The sequence below is a fragment of the Electrona antarctica genome (assembly GCF_951216825.1).
Source record: "Electrona antarctica genome assembly, chromosome: 17".
Taxonomy (NCBI): Eukaryota; Metazoa; Chordata; class Actinopteri; order Myctophiformes; family Myctophidae; genus Electrona; species Electrona antarctica.
Genome location: NC_136798.1, coordinates 24,333,287 through 24,355,299, shown reverse-complemented (window position 1 = coordinate 24,355,299; position 22,013 = coordinate 24,333,287). Strand labels below are relative to the sequence as shown.

The 22,013-nt window shown below is 41.5% G+C and overlaps 1 protein-coding gene across 4 annotated transcripts in view; it reads right to left on the bottom strand.

The window, feature by feature from the left end:
- Positions 1-22,013, bottom strand: part of ptprk (protein tyrosine phosphatase receptor type K) — a 149,189-nt gene that overhangs the window by 21,602 nt on the left and 105,574 nt on the right. For 2 of the 4 annotated variants that reach the window (XM_079525893.1, XM_079525894.1), the window contains exons 10-20: positions 20,539-20,721; positions 20,121-20,240; positions 19,586-19,695; positions 18,286-18,487; positions 17,949-18,054; positions 17,538-17,610; positions 16,825-16,947; positions 16,188-16,262; positions 14,393-14,429; positions 7,592-7,727; positions 3,122-3,151 (exon numbers count right to left, since the gene is read on the bottom strand). In XM_079525893.1, coding sequence (XP_079382019.1) covers positions 3,122-3,151; positions 7,592-7,727; positions 14,393-14,429; positions 16,188-16,262; positions 16,825-16,947; positions 17,538-17,610; positions 17,949-18,054; positions 18,286-18,487; positions 19,586-19,695; positions 20,121-20,240; positions 20,539-20,721 — 1,195 coding nt within the window. The remainder of the gene's footprint in view (positions 1-3,121; positions 3,152-7,591; positions 7,728-14,392; positions 14,430-16,187; positions 16,263-16,824; positions 16,948-17,537; positions 17,611-17,948; positions 18,055-18,285; positions 18,488-19,585; positions 19,696-20,120; positions 20,241-20,538; positions 20,722-22,013) is intronic. The other 2 variants (XM_079525895.1, XM_079525896.1) reach the window with 1 other exon arrangement.

The following is a 22,013-nucleotide window of genomic DNA, read 5'->3' as shown; positions in this document are numbered from 1 at the left end:
TTTTAGTACGTAAACAAACACAAACAAAGTTGTTTCAGACAATATAGAGCAACACCAAAACTCATGTGGTTTTATTTCTTCATAAAAATGGTAACTTCCTGTTGATTTGTCCATTTTTATTCAGAAGAAAACCCGGACTGGATCCATGGATCCGGATCCAGATCTTCATATAGTAAAATCAACAGGAAGTTACCATTTTTATGAAGAAATAAAACCACATGAGTTTTGGTGTTGCTCTATATTGTCTGAAACAACTTTGTTTGTGTTTGTTTACGTACTAAAAGAGTGACTTTGAGAGCTGTTTCAGCGTACAATGTAAGTCAATGAGGAGCATATTTTGAATTATCAATTTCTAATCACTGGAGAAATTATTTTTGATTTCTTGTCCACATTTGGAGTTACATCATGGCAAGGTAACTACACAACCCAAACCTCTACAAAAGTGGTTAAGTGGTTAATTCTGAGCATGTACAAATGTAACCAAATGGACCCTACATTTGTACACACTCAAGAGTTACAAATGGATGAATTAACACTGAGGATTCAACTGCGTAGCAACCAAAGAACAAATAGCAACCAAATAATAGCCAAGAGAGCAGGGTGAGGTACCTATAGAACAGGGAAAGCATGTTATCATCCATGGTACCATAGAGCTGCTATTAGAAGAAAACCTCTACACGGTCAAATGGTTAGGAATGAAAAACAAACCTTTGTTTTCCTACTGTGACCTTTTTTTTGCTGGGAACATCCCAGAGAAAACAGAAAGCTATTATATTAGGGGACTCACTTTTGATCGGCAGTTGACTAACCAGAACCATTTCCCAACTGTAGCAGCATACAGGTGTTACCGATGCATGAGAGGTGTTATAGGGCCCAAGATTAGGACATCAACACACTCATATTGTTTGGGAGGAGAAGGGTATCTACTGTGGGATACCTGCTGATTTCAATTATTTTATAATATAGTCAATCATTTTTCCTCAGAGGCAGTTGTCAAACTGTGGAAAATAATCTTATGAAGGATAAGTTAAATAAGGATTTTCTTGTTTTTTTAAGAAAAAGCGAAATTCCTATATCATGGCAAGGAAATTAACTATACAACCTCTACCAAAGTGTAATTTTGCTTTATTAACGTAAGCATTCTACTGTACTTCAAGAATGCTACCAATGCGAGCAGTGCAGTCAATGAAGACACTTTTTAATCCACAGTGTGACCAAGACCTCTTGTAGAAAAATAAGCCTAAAACACTGAAAAGGTCATTGTCTCCTTTCAAGTAGCATCATGATAAACACTTTGAGAATGAGCAGTCAGGAGGTTCCCAGGAGAGACTCTAGAGGACTTCAAACCTCAAGCATGACAGGCCATGCAGGAACTGTAGCTGAATCCAGAGCCATACATATACATCAGTTAGGTCAACATCCTTAACAGTGAATGATCACCACACCTGCTCAAAAGGAGCTGCTTGCCCCTGTGGCATTTGGCATCCCAAAGATTTATCTAAACTAAATTGCCGCTGGATCTATGAATTATAATCTTACCTCCCCCCCCTCTCTATCAAATTAATACTTCATGTATTGCATACTACATTTGCACCAAACAAATATTGCTATTGACATTAAGCTTTACCCAAATGTTTACTAATAGGGATGCAAAATGGTCACAGATGGACATCATCATACGGTGTGATTTCACTGAGGATTTGTAGACAGCCCTTCTGTTTAAGATAGTTGCAAAAACTGATCAAATATACGGCTCTGATTGTGTCCCAACAGACAAGAGCATGCTATGGTTTTGTTTTGTTTTACCTCTTGACCCCCAAACACACCATCTTCACCTTTAAGACCACACACACGCACATGCATGTACACACAACACACACACACACACACACACACACACACACACACACACACACACACACACACACACACACACACACACACACACACACACACACACACACACACACACACACACACACACACACACACACACACACACACACACACACACACACACACACACTCGGTAGAAACACAGCTTCATCTACTGAAAAGGTACATGTAGCTGAACAGAGACCTGGGTAGACCCCCACAGAAGAATCGCAGTTTCTCAACGTCGGGTTCGGGGACCACCAGGGGCTCTGTTTGGACCCCAGCGGGTCCATTTGGTTCCATTAGTATAGTGTCAGAATTATATTAACATATGGATTTTACAGTGTAGATTGGTGGTCCCGATCTACATAATTTCATATTGTACACCCTCTTAGTGACAGACGCATAAAGGGTCCATTAGGACCGCTGGTGGTCCCCGAAGCCAACGTTGAGAACCTGTGGCTGTGATCTAAACCAACTATCCCAACAACACCTGAAGACCCCCATACAGGAACCAGATCCACCAATAGGAAAGAGACACCGAGCATGTGTACCGAAGTCGCCATGGTACCTGTGAGTTGATGGGCGGATGGATGATCACATGACTACATGCACACAAAGAGCTACAGATCACAAGTGCAGCATTCTTTTTTCAAATGATAACACTCTCAGGCTGGTTATTCCCACTGTGGCCTGTTGGGGGCCGTGTCTGCCTGCTGTGGCTCCCTATATGAGTATACAGCCAGCTCTGGCCTAGTATCGGCCTCTCTCACTACATCAGAGGAGCAACTTTGGAGCATGTAGAGAACACCAGGACTGTTGTCCATTCACTTTCAATTCAAACATTGAGCAGTGTACAGAGACACTTTTCTTTTTTTATTTGTTCGTTTTTGTTGCTCCCTTTTAACGATTTAGCACTCAATGGTAAGTGTTCCTCCTTGACAGGTTGGATAACATGACATGGCACAAACGTATGTCGATATTTCGCCTTGCGATGCACATTTAAAGAAAGGAATCCTAAAGGGTTTTGAAATGAAAGTGAATTAACCCCAGCCCTGGCTAGGTGTCAATGAGGATGGCTTTGGCAGGTTGGTTGGTTGATCACAGTTGAAAATGTGTTTGTCTTGAAAAAAGTATACTGCATCTTTAAAAAAAGAAAAGAAAAGAAAAAAGAAAACAACTAGCCACTAATTTGCCCAATAAGATAACAGCAGCCGGGTGAGCTGATTGTTGATTGTTTACTTACAGGTAATAAGAGTATGAATAGTAGGTCCTCCTGGGGTTGTGAGCCAATCAGAAGGCAAAGAATGAGACACAAGGGTCATGAATATGCAAATTGGGACAGGCCTCGTCCTGTCCCGACCAGCAACAGCAGTAACAGAAATAATAAAATAATAATCCTGATTGATTTCCAGGGCTACAATTTGACCTTCATGCAGGGAGTTATCATTAATAATTAATATTATTGATATTATTAATAGTATTGGCAATTTCTACGTTATATTCAAGTTAAATAAATAACACCATAACAAAAACTCATATAATATATGAGCTTAATAAAGTAATATGTATATGAATACATATACATATATACAACTATGATGATTAGTATTAGTAAAATACAAAAAGGTTTCATTATATTAACTTAAAACATGCAAGCCTTTCATTATTACTTTCTTTAATTTTCTTTGATCTTTTGAAAACATCCATGCATTTAAAGCTGCCTTTTAACTGGAAGGCCCAATTTAGAGATTTAGTCACGATTAGCCAATCGTGTGTCATCATCCCTATTAGCCGGTAAAGATTGTGTCAAGAGACACAAAGCTGTCTCTTTAAGACAGCATGCAGCTCACCTCCTGTAAAACAAGCATGATGTCACTGTGATGTCATCATGTCCCACCATTTTAAAGATGCAGTATTGTTGTCTAAAGTTGTACAAGTTCAATGAAAATGAAGATTGATCTCCCCAGAACATTTCACAGTAAATAAAACTAAGTCATGATGATGTGTGCACATGATTTCAATGTAATATTGAAACTTCAGATATTTTCCCCAAATGCTTAGTGGTAAATCTAAATCCATTGTGAGAGCTAAATTCACAATGGAAATTGTGCTGTTAAAACTCAATCTATGCGTTAAAAAAAAGAAGAAACAAAAACCCTCTTAAATAAAAGTTAATTTTGCCAACCTAAATATATGTATTCAACATATACCATACAAACATAACATATACACTAAATCAAACCCTTAATTAATCACAAGTGGAACATTTTCTGCTTCTATACATGCAGATATCATATTTTGTGACTCGATGCAGTTATCATAAGTTAAACAAAGGTTATTATGTTGTCATAAACCAGCCTCCATTTGACTTTGAGGAGCACATGTTGGGTGCCTTGGACGTCCACAAACGTCGAAAAAATTTGATCTGATCAGAAGATCTAACTGGATGTTGCCAACCAACAAACTGCCTCTCTGCATACGTTATGAGACTTCTGATTCCATGTTGTCAATGCTGAGAATGCCATCTTGTACAATGTACACGTTACAGATTAGATTAGAGTTAGAGTAACAAGTAAAACAAAATATCCATTCATGTGCCAACCTAAGCTTGCAAAAATTCCTTTGACACGTTATACCTTTAAAAATCATGTGTGCGCCTGAACTGAGATGACCAGGTCATCTTGAACTCTTACATTATGAAAACTAAAATTGGTAGACGCAATTAGAGATGTCTGAGACCTAAATGGAGAGACGCCAATCATGCCAGTATTTACTCTGAAACATTTTCAACTCTATATACTTGATAGTGTCACACGCTGGCTTAAATGATCCGTTTGACAGCAGAGCCATGCGTGGAAAAAAGGCAAAATGGATTCTGTCACTGCTGTTCACTTAACTATGACAAAAGAAAGAGAGCCATCATAATATAATTAAAAATGGGAGTGCTTTCCCTTTATCAGACGTTAAAATGAAGTGGCACAAACTTTCACAGTGAGAAACAGGCATGTCCCATTGTTAAAATTCACCATAAGAGCTGACATAAAATGTAGAGGTGTGTGGGGTCAGGAAGGAAGCAGTCAGTACGTGACAGTAGCCTTGTGACCGCAGGTCGCTGCCGTCACTACTTAATGGGACTGTAATTAGGTGTAATTGACTGAGATTGACCGTGAGTGGCTGTAATTGGGACACGGCGGTCTTAGGTGCTTGCTCTGACCCCCTTCCGGTGACGTTCTTGTCATCACTGTCCTGCTGAAACCTCCTACAGTACCGCCGCAAATTCATCAACCCAGAATCGTTGGATAAGTGTCTGGTTTTCCCATTCGCAGCTACAGTATGCGTAATGGAAATGTTGCACAATCAAAGGGTCACACGTTACGCTTGTAGAGGTTTGCTTTTGCCGAATGTTTGGATATTTTCGCCAAATGATTGGCTGTTTCTTTCCTGATTATTTTCCTACTATGGCATACTCAGTATGAGTCTAGAGAAGCTGGAGTTCATGTGGTTATGGGGTGTCAGCTGTCAATCACAGCGAACAAAAGATTTCTTCAGGACCCTTGATGAGACAAGTGGATGACACATGCTGGTGTGTGACTCAGGGGGCAATGAATTCATAATTACAGTCTTTCTAATGAGAGAACCTGGCTCTGATCACCACGGTCTAATTGAAAGGTCGCGTAGGGAGGAACAATGGCCCTATTCATTATCATCACATAGTTGCCAACAGCGCACACGCACGCACGCACGCACGCACGCACGCACGCACGCACGCACGCACGCACGCACGCGCACGCACGCACGCACGCACGCACGCACGCACGCACGCAAAGATGAACAGACTTGAACATTTACACTCACACCAGCACCAGTTGTGATAATTCATCTCGTCTTCATGCTACTCATAGAAATTAAAAAATGCTGAAAGTGACGGGTGAGATATCAAAGAGTCGTCCTGTTATGTTGTAGCCTGTTAATGTCCTACATAGTGCTGAGCATCAACGATTTTAAATATACACACATATTTTTGGATTATTGCCTAATAATACATTGAAGAATAGGCTAAACTCAACAAGGCTAAATATTTAGCTTATTTCTGGAGAACACCATCTTGAAATTCAGATACAGTGTGTACCTACATTATGATAACTCAGCGTTAGTGCAAGTTATAAATGATTTGAACAAAATCCATTTTCAAATCTGAATGTCAGACTGCCATTGTGTGTAGAGTCACTGTGACACCAGTTTAAAAGAGAAGACAGCTGCATTATGGAGCTATTGTTATTTAGTTTTAGTTTGAACTTTGAAGCCATTAAATGTTGTTTCACTGAAGGAATGTACCCTACCTAGCGTAGCGTCCCTATTCTGGGGGTGAATATTCAGCAAAAATAGCAGACCTATAAACTCAAATCATATCTGGAGCTTGTTGATTTTTGACACTAGACCGGCCATTGACTGTGACACAGGTGAAAGGGAGTATTTTATAGTCTCAGAGGGCAGAGCTCTTAGGGCTTAATAATCTTACCCAGGGACAGTTCAACATATCGGGTCAAATGGGCTACCGTCCGATTCCCAGATGGCCTCTCTACCTCAGCTACGGCTGTCTGAAACACGGCCTCTGATCTCCTCAAAGCTGAATGCCACAGAGAGTACGGGAATTATCTGTGAGACGTTGCAGTGGAGTGGAAATACCCTGTGTTCTGGAATAAATACAGCTCCTCTGTAAAATCCTGAATGTTAATTTAACTCAGATCCTTATGGATTTTGCATTGTATGGTGGAAGAACGTGTGACCGGGTCACTCTCATTGTAGGTGTGGTAAGTGGCCACATGGTGGAGCCCTGTGCCAGTGTAAAACATCATTGTTACGTGAGTTCACAATACAGTACCAAGGCAAACTCCAGCATGTGAAGCCTGCCTCGCCAGATGTAAAGCAAATGATGTGACTCGTCAGAACGCTTGTGTTGGTTCATCCATCTAAAAGATCTGTGTATGTCATCACAAAAGTCTTTTGCCCAGATAAATTCCAGTGTGCTAAATGTTAGTGAGCACATCACCAGATTGCAACTGGTCAGATCTCATACAGAAGAAAGTAAAAACAAAACAAAATGTACTGTATCTAATTTTGGTCATTCAATAAAAACAGCTTTTGCTATGTTGTGACTTCAACATGAAAATAAATAAAAACTATAGGACGTGAATATGTATGTTCTGAAGGGAGATCAACTTTATGGTGGATGGATGGTGAAGCTACAGTACTACAGCACTGAACAACACAACAAGAACATGTCTTTGTATGTTCTGAAGGGAGATCAACTTTATGGTGGATGGATGGTGAAGCTACAGTACTACAGCACTGAACAACACAACAAGAACATGTCTTTGTATGTTCTGAAGGGAGATCAACTTTATGGTGGATGGATGGTGAAGCTACAGTACTACAGCACTGTATGTTCTGAAGGGAGATCAACTTTATGGTGGATGGATGGTGAAGCTACAGTACTACAGCACTGAACAACACAACAAGAACATGTCTTTGTATGTTCTGAAGGGAGATCAACTTTATGGTGGATGGATGGTGAAGCTACAATACTACAGCACTGAGCAACACAAGGGTGTGCATGTGATTTTTTGTGTGCATTTGTTGTGTTGTGATGAATGCGTTGGCACTCAGCAGGCATTAAAAGCTTTTTACTAAGCACGGGCAATCAATCACTCACCTCTTTTTAACCAGCAGGATGGCTACCAACACCAGCAATATAAAGACCAGTACTCCAGCACTGATGCCAGCGATCTTCACCACCCGGTCAGTCTGCTTGGCAGGGTCTGGAATGACCTCTGGCTCCTCTGTAGCACCTGGTATTGGTCAAAAACACGGGTCATTATTGTCATTTGAAGAATAATAATAATAATAATAAAACTTTATTTATATAGCACTTTTTTAAACAAAGTTACAAAGTGCTTTGAACAGTCAGACAACAATAACAGAATACATCACAGGTGCAAAAGAAATAACAATAGAAAATGCAAAATAACAAACACAGATACAAATCAGGGAGATGCAAAGGCTATTCTATAAAAATGGGTCTTTAGGAGGCCTCATAGCCTCATAGATGACAATAGAAATTAATTTGAGCCCGGCAGCTAAATACATATCTGTGGCAAAGTTAGTGGCATCCAGAAAAGAAAAACGTATTAAAAATGTCATGGGTCCTGCGATTCTGCTCACTGCCACAGTCGTAATCACTCACTATCTGCAGCCACTTGGCAGCAGTATTTTGCATTCCTTCCCGTATGCGCTCGGTTTGGCTGGGAGATAAAGTGCCCACGAGTGGAAATAAAATATTGCTACAAATCCAGCGTTATCATTCTTTCAATGTTCACTCTTCAGTAGGCCTAAACCGTTAATATCAAAGCTACATGGGCGATAAGCATTGGGAGGATATTTAAAGGGGCTTCAGTTGAAAATTGCTACAACAAATCACAGATAAGTGGTGTCTCAGCAGGATGTCAAAATCGTACTCATGCAGAGTGTGTGAAAATCGGGGGAAATGTGCAAGGTAATTGTGTAAAGTGTCGTTTGTCACTTGTAATCTATACCTTCATTGTATTACTTTCTTTTTTTTTCCTGAGAGCTGTTGTTTGCTGAACATTGGAAGCAGAAGAAAAACGCTGTGCACTTAGGTATCAGTAGCCTACTACAGTCAGTGTTAAAGCTCACCTGCTAAAAGCAGGGGTGTGCACTTAAAAAGGAAATAATATGTCCCTGGTACTTGACCGTGCCATTAATCCAATCCCTGAGTCTATGTGCATTTAACAGAGACGCATGCTAATTGATGTGCGTAATGGCTGTATACAGTATGAACCAGACTGTGCAGTAGTTTGAAGTTTACTGGCAACCTTGTATGCCGAATCCTTCAACATCCAATGAACCGTCCGTAACATCATCTGCATAATCAAGAAGGCCCAACAGGGGGCGTTCTTCCTGCAGCAGAAGTTCAACGTTACATCGTAAAAACGGTAAATGAAATAAAAAAATAGTCACACTCAAAAAAGCATCCTCATATTCCGCCCCCCACCACAGTGTGGTTTTTCTTTACTGCCTCTTGCTCCAAGGACAAGCTGTAGCACAGTATATACAGTATGGAACATTATCTGCACTGCTGACTGGGTCATTGGCTGTCAGCTTGCCCTCTGTCAAGGAGCTGCATGGGACCAGGGTGAAGAAAAGGCCAGGGAAGACCGCCATTGTCCCTGCCCGCCCAGGCAGCCATCTGTTTCAGAAAGCCCTCTCCTCCTGGGAGACGGTCCCGGTCCATTTAAGAACAACTCTACCTCAGCAGCTTCTCCGCGGGAGCGCTCACCCTACTCAACCAGCCCTAAAGCTCCCAGACACTCCCAGACACCCCTGGAGGATTCATTCCTCCACACACGCCTCCATTGGCCTGTCTGGAAACATGGCACCGGCACACAGACATTATCATTAGGCCAACATGGCCTTTGTCGTTATCCAACGGGCATTTACAATCTCAGCTCCCACCAGCATGGCATGCCACTTTATCGCCTCCAGAATTATGTTGGTGTTTTGGAGACTTTTAGTAGTAGCTAATTATTTTTCGATATGCCAATTCCTGAATTCCCTACACATGTGTGTGTGTGTGTGTGTGTACGTGTGTGTGCGCGCGTGCATGCGTGCTCGTGCGCATGTATGTGTGTGTGTGTGCGTGCTCGCACGCGCGCGTGTATGTGTGTGTGTGTGTGTGTGTGTGTTATCTTGTCAGTGCTTTTTCCGGCTACTGGTTCACCTGCCAGCGAGGGGTTTCACCAGGAGGACATAGCGTGGGCGAGGGAACACCCTACAGTACTCCTCCCCAGTCCAACATGATCCCTCTGCTGACAGGCGCCCTGCCTAACCCGTGGGAGTAACTGGTGCAGCGACAGATTGCCCTCGCCGTCAGTCTCTCCCTCCCACCACGAGCATGGCCAAGCATGAGGCACCGTGAAGGATTCACGACCACCGTCTGCGTGATGGCGGACATGAAACTTGGAGCGCATCTGTGTCGCTTCAGCTTTTAACCACTTTAACCATCATTTTATACTTTAGTTTTAGAAAAATAGCAGATCTATAAGCTCATAGTGCGGCACCGAGTGCCATGCTACTAGCTTGTAGATCTGCTATTTTTTGAAAAATCGGGAAAACGTGTGAAAATCTTAATATATATCCTTTCACGGCAAACGTTTTTAACTCAAATATTTGCTTCTGGAGGGTCCCTGGAACAACATATTCTTCTGGAGGGTCCCTGGAACAACATATTTTCAGATGGGGATTGGTGGCCAATTACATATCATTTTTGGCATGAAATTGTTTGAGCACCACTGATATAGAAATATAGGTTTTTCAGAAAACTTTGATTTTAGATAAGGATTTAGAAGACATTTCTAGAATCTGGTCTCAGGTCTCAATGGGTTATGGATGTTCTCTAAAAGGTATCAAATTACAGGTAATGATCAGTAAATGGACGGTCAAGTTATCTCTGCTCTGACACAGCTCCTGTAAAAACAAATCCTCTTCTAAACTTGAAATTTTCATGTTTTGCGTTTTGTCAGGTACAGACTTATGATTATGCAAACCTCACGGTATACCAGTAAGTTTGACATAAATATCCAATCAGCTGCGCATGCTATGGTTGAATAAATAACAGCACAGAACACTGAGGTTTAACTCGATGTTAAATTCTCTGGTGAAAGAAAATCTATAGCCATTTGAGCCACAGCAGACTAATAACGGCTTGTAAATGAAATGGGTTGATCCTATCCATAACTTAGACAGTAGCTTGTCTAAAAATGCGCTTAGCTAGCACGACAACAGAAAATATACAGTACAGAGGCAGGAGTCATCCTGGCAAAGGTTCAGGGAGTTCTACTGTATATGAGCACCTTACACAATAAAACCCTCATCCCATTTTGGGCGGGAACCCCTTTTGGTGTTAGCGTTACGTTATGCTTTAGCTATTGAAAAATAGCAGATCTACAAGCTCATATAGCGCGCCACCGAGTGGCGCGCTACGAGCTTGTAGGTCTGCTATTTTTGAAAAATCGAAGAACGACTGACATAGAAACATAGCTTTTTCAGAAAACTGTCAGGATGTAGAAGACATTTTTTAGAATCTGATCTCAGGTCAAAATGGGTTAAGGGTCCGTTTGGTTTCCATTTGTACACTCTCTAGACTTACAAAAGGGTAAATGGACACTGATCATTTGACTGTGTGTGATGTGTGACACAGAGGGCATCTGTTTCCACGATCCCTAAACTCTCCTCGCTGATCTAATCTCATAAGAGCAAGGAGAGTTCAGGCTGTGCAACACCAACAACATCAGGACGTATTATCATAATCCAACACACAAATACACAACCACTCATGATGTAACACATCTATCACAATAATAATCCGTCTCTAATGCTAAATACAAGATAATCGCAATCTCTCTGTACATCTCCGTCTTGATATTTTGAGATTTAACCCATTCTGGGCGGGAACCCCTTTTTGGTGTTTTAACTAAGCGTTATGTTATAATTTAGCTATTGAAAAATAGCAGACCTACAAGCTCATAGCGCGCCACCGAGTGGCGCGCTACGAGCTTGTAGGTCTGCTATTTTTTGAAAAATCGTGAAAATGCGGCACAGATCTTTGAATATATATTCTTTCAGAAGACTTCTTTATTTTTATTTCGACGTCAGGCCTAAATGGACTAAAGCCGTTCCACAGCAGCACTGACACAGTGGTGCTTCAGACTAAAGCCTCCATACTTCATTATGTAAAAGCAGTGCAAGGCTATCCTGACGTTCTATAGCCTGTATGGGCCACACTAATCCTATTCCAAGTCTCCCAGACATCTTTTCCCCGTCAAAATCCACTGCCATTCCATTTAGGAGAATTCACATTACACCCTGCTCTAAAGCCCATCAAATAAGTGGGGAAACCAAATGTGTTATTATTATTCATTAAAGATTATTATCACACGGTGGTGTGGAAGTCTAGTTTTAGAGAGCTTGGGTAATAGTATAGGCTAGAGGTATATATTTGGCCCATGCGCACCGCATAGACTAAAATCATATGTGCAAAAGCTAGACATACTATTATCATTGTTATTATTATAAGGCTAGTCATATAGGCCTACACTGTTAAAAAGCTGTAATTATTTTGCTTACAACTGACTAGTCTCCTACTATCCTTCAACAATGCGTTTTTTTGCATGAGCCCTGAAAATAGCCAATCTACAAGAGTTACAACGTGGCGTGTTTGGGGGCTCGTACTGTATATCTGCCATTTTGGCCGTGCGACACGAGTGCGCAGCCAAGTCTAAATCAGGCTTTAATGTTGAAATGTGTTACATTGCTTTTCCAGACATCTGATTATTATTTTAGCACTGGTGGTGGAATGTTTTTTATTATGTTTGTGTGTTTGCAAGAGAACCAAATCGTGTATTCCAGTTGCACAAAGTTATTATACTGCTCTGAGACTGGTCTGAAGGGAAATGTTTGGCTTCACAGAGATGACAAAACAAAACAAAATGAAACAAAAGAAAACACCAGAGGAGCCTGATCTCCACATACAACCCAATCCTTGAAGTATATTACCGTATACTTAATATATATTATTATACTATTATACTATATGTATATTATAGCCTACTATAATTATATTATACTATAAAGTATATTATACTTCAATGACCAGGGTCCCCCTCTTTTTTTTTTTTAAATATATCAAATATATTGCCCGAAAATAGCTACAAGATTTGTTTGCGGATCTGCTATTTTGGCCGAATGTTTGCCTTATATTATGACAAACCCAGAATAGGGACGCCAGGGTTCATGTGGTTAATGACTGGAGCAGCCCTTAATGTCTATTAAACATTATCCAGGTCAGTACAAGCACACAGACACTCCCTGAGGCATTTGCAAAGGCACTATGATGCAAATGACCTAATAAGACCACCAAGCGCTTAACCCACTACCGCCACCAAAGACATGGCTGACCCCGGCTGACCCTCTATCCATTAATGTATCCTCCACTTCGATTAGAGGAAATCTCCTCCAGGCTCTGTTAGCTTCCGTCAAGGCAGAACATGTCCCGAGGCCTCACTCAGGCCGACATCCCAACATCTCCCTGGGGCTAGAAAAACACACAGACGAGTCCTTCCCACTGGCTACAGCTACAGTAAGTACCCACCTGCTCCAATAAGCACAAGCTTCCAGTGAATCTTAAGGCTGTGATTAGATGGGAAATCCAAAGCAGATGTACAACTATGCCACGGTGTCCTCTGGTACCACCGTTTCCTCTCTCTGGTACCACCGTTTCCTCTCAAGACACGCAGTGTGAACATCAAACCATGCACCATTTACTACCAACTGCCATACAAGGTTGACAGTTGATACAAACATACAGTAAATATTAATACAAAGGGAGTTTTGTTCAGTAATCTTGCTTACAACAACTGGAGAAGAACAAAAAAATCAACATCCAAATATAGCAATGCTTAGTTTTACTCATAAGCGATTCTGTTGTTTTAATTCTGCATTAGGCCAAATCAGACAAAATACCATTCTGATATTATTATAAATGGACCGTAACCTGTTCACCATTCTGCGGTTATATCTCTAACCATCCTGTGTGTATTAACAGCCAAATGGCCAAAAGGATAATGTTTCCAATGAGAACATCTTGGTGGTGCCCTCGAGTTCATCCGTTGATTTCTACTGTATAAAGCCCTACTATACTCTGTGTGTGTGTGTGTGTGTGTGTGTGTGTGTGTGTGTGTGTGTGTGTGTGTGTGTGTGTGTGTGTGTGTGTGTGTGTGTGTGTGTGTGTGTGCGTGCGTGCGTGTGTGTGCGTGTGTCTAGGGATTACACTCCGACCTCTTAGAGTCAGCCTGATAATCTACTAGCATATGGCAGCTAGTAAAAACATGACATTTAGACAACCCCACGCACTCCCTAGACTGCACAGTGTGTACCATGTACACACATACAATCTCTATCATGCATAATACAGAAATTAATTTGTCTCTGTAACAAACACTAACGTGTGCACGTGTATTCACACGCACAGTGAATACACGTACACAAGGAGAGATCCTGAATATTCAAATTTTTGTCTCTGAACGATCTGTGATATCACTCCTGACAGATTTTCTAAGGACAGGGCGCTTCAGGAAAAAACACAGATTAATGGTCAGGGTCACAGCAGGAAAACACACATTCATTAGAGGATTAGTCAGTCGTCACATAAGATAAGATAAGTCAGGGTAACCCGGGGTAACAATAACAAAAAATAAAATAAAACACGGGGACATGTGTCAAACTTTTTTGTAGAACATAATTATTCAAAAAGGACGCTGTTTTTAAGAATCTTCACAGTTTCAATGCGACTCCGCATTAGTGGCGAAAGGTAAAACAAAAACAAAAAAAGATCTGAAATGTGTGATTCAGACCTGACTGAGGGATATTATTTCCTCACCTTTAGTAGCCAGCCTGAGACACTGTGTCTTCGTTTCCTGGGTTGAAAAAGACAATTTAGGCATTTAGCAAAACGCAAACCAGTGCGAATTACAGGTACAAAATCAGATTCAATGGCATGAACGCTTAACAAACGACAGGATAAATGGTCACATAAGTAAAGTGCAAAGAGAATACTGTTGTGTTTCAAAGAAACTAGGATACAAGGAAAACATCAAACCTAGCATCTGTCTAGAACAGGGTTCCCCAATTAATTTTCCTCAGCCATATTTTGACTAGGGTACCAGGCTGGGGGCCGAGTCCGCACGCGCGAGTTTGAGGTTTTGCCCTGAAAATTCATTTTCAGGGCAAGACCCCATTTGAAAAGGATGCCCAGTTTGACATGCATAGGCTACTGACCCCCATTTAATGCCATTTATATCTGGGACCCCCCCCCCCATAAAAAATAATAATTGGGGAACCCTGGTCTAGAACATTCAGAGAGAGAGAGAGAGAGAGAGAGAGAGAGAGAGAGAGAGAGAGGAACAAAAGTTCCCAGTACGATTCCCAGCTCCCCTAGTGTTACTGTCGAGGTGTCTTTGAGCAAGACTCCTAACTCCCAATTGCTCCTGACAAGCAGGTTGCCTTGCATGCTTGGTTTCCTCCACTGCCGGTGAGTGAAAGTGTGTGTGAATGTAATGCACATTGGAAAGCACTTTGGATAAAGGCACTAGATAAATGCACCATTTGCCAGAAGCCCAGGTATACAGCAGTACGTGGCTCTCAAAATGGGGTCCCCAGGGGTTCCAGGAGATCCCCAGAAAAATGAAGAAAGGTTTAGATTCTAAGCCATATGTGACATGTAAGCTTGTAAATCAGCTATTCAAAAAAAGAAAATTGTCAAATCTTCTGTTACTATATGGGGTTCCCTGGCACAAACGCTTTTCAGATATGTCAAATAGTGTACATGTCTATGTGGGGGATCTTGAAATGAAAATGATGAGAACCACCGCCCATACAGAAACCACTTCAGCAATGATAAAGTCACTGTGACAGTGTGTGTTCTTAGTGACTGCAGTGCTTGTGACAAAAAGGCACTCCTCTCACAGTGCGTGTGATTATTACATGTTGTGTGGGTTCCTTCTCTCTCAGAAGAACACCTCAAATACAGTGGCTTGCAGGCACTTGTTTTAGCACGCTTAGCCTGTCATTCTACATGCATGTATATTGCCGCTGTCAGGGAAAAACCTTGTGTATCCATAATTCAACTTTTTATGTTTTTTTTGTTAACGCTCTACTTCCACGCATGACAGTGTCGTGCGCAAGTAGTGAAAATAGAGTTTGCCGATCATTCCATCTATCTATTCCATCATTATTTAGATCCAGATGAGCTTGTTTAATTAAATATTAGCGGTAAATCAATCAAAAGTATTAACAAGAGCTTGTGACTAAATGATGAACTACATTGGACCCATTGGAACACAGGTTATTCTTTGGACGTACAAGGTTTCTGCCCGACGATATTCTGTATTTTACCATTTATTTTACCCTGTCAATAGGCAGGTACAGCCTACAGTTTGAAATGAGCTTTTTACCTCTTTTGAACCATTGAACATGTTTGATGATCTTTGTTGTCAAGGATTGTTTAGAGATTGTACTTATCAATGTGCTATTTTGAGAATAAATAAAATTAGTTTCAGTGCGTGTGCATTTTGATTAATGTGGATTTCACTGTGTACTAACCTCTAAGCAGCTTCTGTAGCGTTAGTGTGTTCAATATATAAATGCACTGCACATGCATAATAATTCATATTTACCCTCTCTGTGCTGCTAACAGCCTGCAGGTAGATGTTGTAGTTCTTCCTGGGAGCCAACGGAGAATTCCAGAATCCCTGGAGGAAAGGAGGGTCGGATGTTCAATTTACCTGCATTTGCAATTCTGATCAAACGGTGAACATGAGGCATGAAGTGTGGACTGTATAATGTATACCCGGATGGATCCATGTTAAAACACGGCTGGAAATAAATGTTGTACCAGACATAGCAGCTGCTGTGTAGACTTCCTTCAATTTGACAGTAAATACTGGAACAAATCAATGACCTTCAGTTTGAGTCAAACTGAGCTTGGCGTTTCCCCTCGTGTTTACTCTTAATGGGCTTGTGTTACACAGTCCAATGCATTTAATTATTATAATTTTCTATTTGATTTGCTCTCTTCTAAGACTATACGGTACGAACTTCTGTCCTTTCCAGTTCATGTGGCATTTCTCATTTCCAAACTCGAAATGTGTCGTGCTGCCTCAGCCTATACAGTTTGAGAACGTGTTATTCTATTCTATAGATTTCTTGCTGTTGCTACAGTACCAGCTCACATTCCTTGCATGTGCAAACACACATTTGTAAACTAAAGAAAAGGCACCTGGCTATTAGCCTGTTCCAATAGGCCGCCGTTACCTGATAAGTCCTGTTGTCTCCCACGGTGAAAGGGAGGGGCTCAGGCAGGTTACTGGGAGAGAGCTGGGCAGCGTAGTAATATGGTGATCCGCCACTGGAGGCGCTGTGGTAGGACACCGGGACCTGGGAGGATTGGATAAACAATGTGTGTTGTCGTTATTCATGTGTACGGTTGTTCGTGGACAAGGGTAGGAGCAGCATAAAGACAAGGGTAGGAGCAGCATAAAGACAAGGGTAGGAGCAGCATAAAGGACGTTAACCACTGCCATCGGGGTGAATAAATAATACCAAAATGCTGAATACTTGCCAGCAAATATTTTTGCATTACAATTGTATGAAAGATGTCTCATTCATACATCTGTGAAAAATCGACCTTGTTCTGAAATCATTATGTTGCTTTATCTTTGCGTAATATTTGTTGTTCTGTGTGAATGTACTCATGGTACAAATAGCTGTTCAAAAACATGTATTTTCTTGTGAATAAATCTCCCTCCAGGGTGTAAGGACCTTAAGATTCAGGCCTGTTTAGTTCACATTCATGATTGTCTTGAGGTAGTTGTTACTCTGGTCTCATGAAACATTCTAAAGAACTATTATTTAAAAATAAATGCATGCTTGACAAGTGAAATAATTATAATTTTAATTCATTATCAGTAGTTGGTTAGTTTACATAATACAGTAGTTGCCACAGCTCCAAGAAGGCGGAAAATCACCTGGTAGCAGTCAGAGGAAGCTTGGCGTCGTGATCGCCGAGGGTTCACCTCCTCCACCACAATCTGGTATGCACTGCAGAAAACAACATCAGTTAATATCCTTTTTTTTTTTTTTTACATCTTATTTCTTATTTATTTTTTGCTGTGTAAGAAGTCAATACTCGGGCCGAGGTGTTAGAAAACGGAAAAGTAGGTTCTGGAACACTTGGAACACAATGAAGGTTTCTTTCATAAACAAATGCCAAGGTTTTTTCGGTCAGATGACCTTCATTGGGGAAAAGCTGTGTAGGAAGTAACTTTGATAAGAATAGAAGGACACACTCCTGCCTGTATATAGTGTTTGGAATTGTGCTTCCAAGTACAGTGTACAGTGTTTCCAGATACAGTATGATATAGTGCATGACTGTGTACCTTATAGGTGCTCCTTTAGCCTGAGCAGGTTTGAGCAAGACAGTGATGGTTGTTGCTGTTTCGTTCAGAAAGGCTTCAGACCCATCATACTCCTCTAATGTAGGGGCTAGAGAGTGAGAGAGAGAGAGAGAGAGAGAGAGATTCAGTAAAACATTATGAACTAGCCAGCCAAACGTATCTCACATCTACATTATATATGATAAATAATAATAAATAATTATTAATATTAAATTAACCCTACCAACAAGGGAAAGTCGGATTATAACATGTGCAGGTTATGCAAACTTAACAGACAATTGTATGCTTCATAACTTTGATATTAAAGGTTCTATTTCACCTGAAATGTTAGTGGTAACGTTGAGTGTGGTTGCCGGTCCAAATCCTTTGGAGGTGGACGCTCGTATTGAGAGCTGGTAGGTGACACCGGGGTGGAGCTGGGAGAACAGGTTATGGGTGGCGTTAGAGGGCAGGGACACCATCAGGCCCGGTCGCTGGAGAGGCACCGACGGATCGAACGAACGCACACCACTATAGTTGATCTGTAGAGGAGAAAATAACGTGTTTGACAGCCGACATCTATCATCAAAGACGCCATGAGCCCATACAATGTAATGTACTGACATTGTACTCTTTTTCTGTGATACAAAAGATTCACCATCATCACATACATTTTCATATATCAGTTTACCATTAAGCACTTCAGCTCTATATACCTCATCATGACAAAGGTTTGAACATTTTTTAATTGTGGAAACCATTTTTACTTCTTTTCAACATTTTCACCTATAATGACAAAATAGGGACGCCAGGTCTTCTGTTAGCTAGTGGAGTAGGTATAGTAGGTTAAGTGCTTTGCTCAAAGGCACATTCAAGGGGACACAGTGACTCCAATCTTGTTGTACAGATAGCACAGCATCTAACCGAAACATTCGCGGGAGGATCGCCGACTAGCGACGGGACCGCGATGGACCGTGACCGCGATGGACCGTCAAAAACACTGATTTTGATTAGAATCGAAATCAGTGACTTAGATTCAGAAATATTAGTGTTACATTTTTCCTCCCGTCTGCTATAATGGAGGGGGAAAACTTTTGATGACGCACCAACCGGAAGTGGTTTTGAAAGTTGCGCAACAGACGCACTCAGACTGTAGTGTATCGTTCGGCGATATCAAACAATTATCACAAATCTCCGTCCTCCGTCCTGGAGATCCAGACAACGGGATTAATTTAAAAGACGGAGATCTCCGTTCTGGGCAGTGTAAGTGTTAATCACTTACTCCCGAATACTTCAGTTGACTGGGATCCCCCATCTCACAACGTGCAATGTTGCAGCACAGTGCGTTGTTGATCTGCTAATGTTACTGAATGTTCACCAATTCTCACCAAATGTATGCGCAGAATATGGACACTAGGGTGGTCAATCTAATACACTCTACAGGCTAGGGGACTTTCTTACTTCTCCACCCATAGGAAGTGAATGAGGTCAAGTGACTTGCCCAAAGGCACGTTATCAGTACTTTTCAAGGGAGGACAGGACAGAGCATTATTTATCCCTTCCAGCCAACATGAAGGGATTAGATCTCCTGACCTGATAGAGGAGGATCTGAGCGCCAACAGCAGTGTTATCATTATTACCTCATATTGTATGATGACTCCATTGGGCTCAGCGGGTTCCTTCCAGTACAAGAGGATTCTGTCCTCGAACGGAGTGGCACGCACTGACTGACTGGGAACTGGGCCCGGAACTGTTAACACACACACGAGCACGAGCACACACACACACACGCACACGCACACACACACACACACACACACACACACACACACACACACAATTTAAAAATAACAGGAATAACAAAAAGGATGACACACTGGCTGATTAGGAAGCGATAACAGACACACAATAGTGTTTGAAATGGCTGTTTGGTTACAGTGTTTGTGTGTGCGTGTGTGTGTTTGTGTGTTTGTGTGTTTGTGTATTTCCCTTTGTGTGGACATAAATAAAGTCTTAAAATGTATGTATGTGTGTGTGTGTGTGTGTGTGTGTGTGTGTGTGTGTGTGTGTGTGTGTGTGTGTGTGTGTGTGTGTGTGTGTGTGTGTGTGTGTGTGTGTGTGTGTGTGTGTGTGTGTGTGTGTGTGTGCGCGTGCATATATGTGTGTGTGTCATACCATCCTCGTCGGTTTGTATGACTGTCTCGTCACTCTCCTTGCGTCCTTCTGGATTGGTCAGTATCATCTTCAGACTGACGTTGGTGTAAGGTGGCAAGTTGCCCACGAGGTGGCGAGGTGCTGTGTTCAAAAAGTACATTGCATAATTAAACCCAACGTACTGGTAGGAGCTTTTTAACAACTTGCATAGTCGTTTACATCATGCAATGAATCATTCCAATGAAACCTAACCCTTTTTACATTATTATTTGTTTAATATTAATGTTATATTTACATAGAAATCTTAGCCTGCGAGGTTGAAACCGCTGTACTACATAAAACCATGCCTTGGCTACAATTCAAAACGGACACGTTGGATTTGCAATGTTATCAAGAGATATGGTTAAAGTAATTGTAACTGCAGCAAAGTAGACGTTACCTTTCGGGTCCATGTCCAAGCAGTCAGCCTTGCTGTGGTTGTTGGCCGTCATGTAGTGGTAACAGATGGTGACGTTGAACGTGTGGCATCGTGTTATGTTGTAGCCCAGCGACTCCCAGTCCACGGCAATCAGACGAGATCTGGTCTCGGCTATCTTCAGACGCTTGGGGGTTCGCATTGGTTCTATAGAGAGATGGCGGAGCGGAGAGAGAGATGGAGCATAAATCTACCTTGCAAACATAGAGATTTCTGACTTAAGGCCACCTGGCCGAGGGTATGAGCTAGGTGTACTCAATCTCCAGAACATTCTAATGAGTCTCCTGGTCGGACTGATTCCATAATAAATATTCATGAGCGGGGCAGGCCTACAGGGGTGTTGTGTGCTGCCGTGCTCAGTCCGTCTGTCAAATTGGGCGTCAGAATAAATAATTAACTTCACGAATAGGCCTACAGCAGATGCGGGGGAAATTACAAATACGTCTTTTGATGAGTTGACTTTGCAGATGGCGACATTCCGCGGTGGAACGGAAATACGAATATGTCCAAGGCTCAAAAAACATGTCCGCCTCAGTATGTGTGTGGGCGTGTGTTTTTTTTGTCAAAACTCTCCCCATATGGAAAAATCTGTCTCTGCAATTCAAATATTAAAGTGAAATAACTAAAGTTTACAGGCTGTGTGTGTGTGTTTGGTGTGGTATCTCTAGTATGCTTTTTTTTTTCCCAGAGACGCGGTTGCCAATTTCATCTGCTCAACTGCTCTCTTCGCTGCCGTGGGCAATGATTACCTTAACTGGCTCATTTAACTCGATCAATGAATGCACATACATAAACACAGGCAGAGCCAGGAAGCAGCTTCCTCAATGGAGCAGGACTGCAAACACCAACCAAAATCTATCATCCTCTTTCTCTCCTCATTTATTTATATCAGTCACTAAAGTGATGGAGCTACATGGCACTACTTTATGTCAGATTATCTCACGTGTGTGTTTCTTGATGAATGAACAGGAGCCGCCGCTATTCTACGCTTAGTTACCATTTCTATCTACAGGAGTTACCATTTCTATCTAAACGAGTCACCATTCTATTTAAAGGAGTTATACTTATTAACCCATTTAGACCTGAGGACGATTCTAAAAAGATGTCTTCTAAATCCTGACATTTTTCTGTCAGTGGTGCTCAACCTTTTTCATGTCAAGGTCCCCAAAAATCTATGTATTTGGCCGTCGACCCCCACTGGAACAACAAATATGTTGTTCCAGGAACCCCCCCCCCCCCCCCCCCAGAAGCAAAGATTTGAGTTAAAAACGTTCGCTCTGAAAGAATATATATTCAAAGATTTGTGCCACATTTTCACGATTTTTCAAAAATAGCAGCAATAGATCTGCTATTTTTCAATAGCTAAATTATAACAATGTTTAAAACACCAAAAGGGGTTCCCGTCCAAAATGGGTTAACTATTGTAACACCCGAGGCGG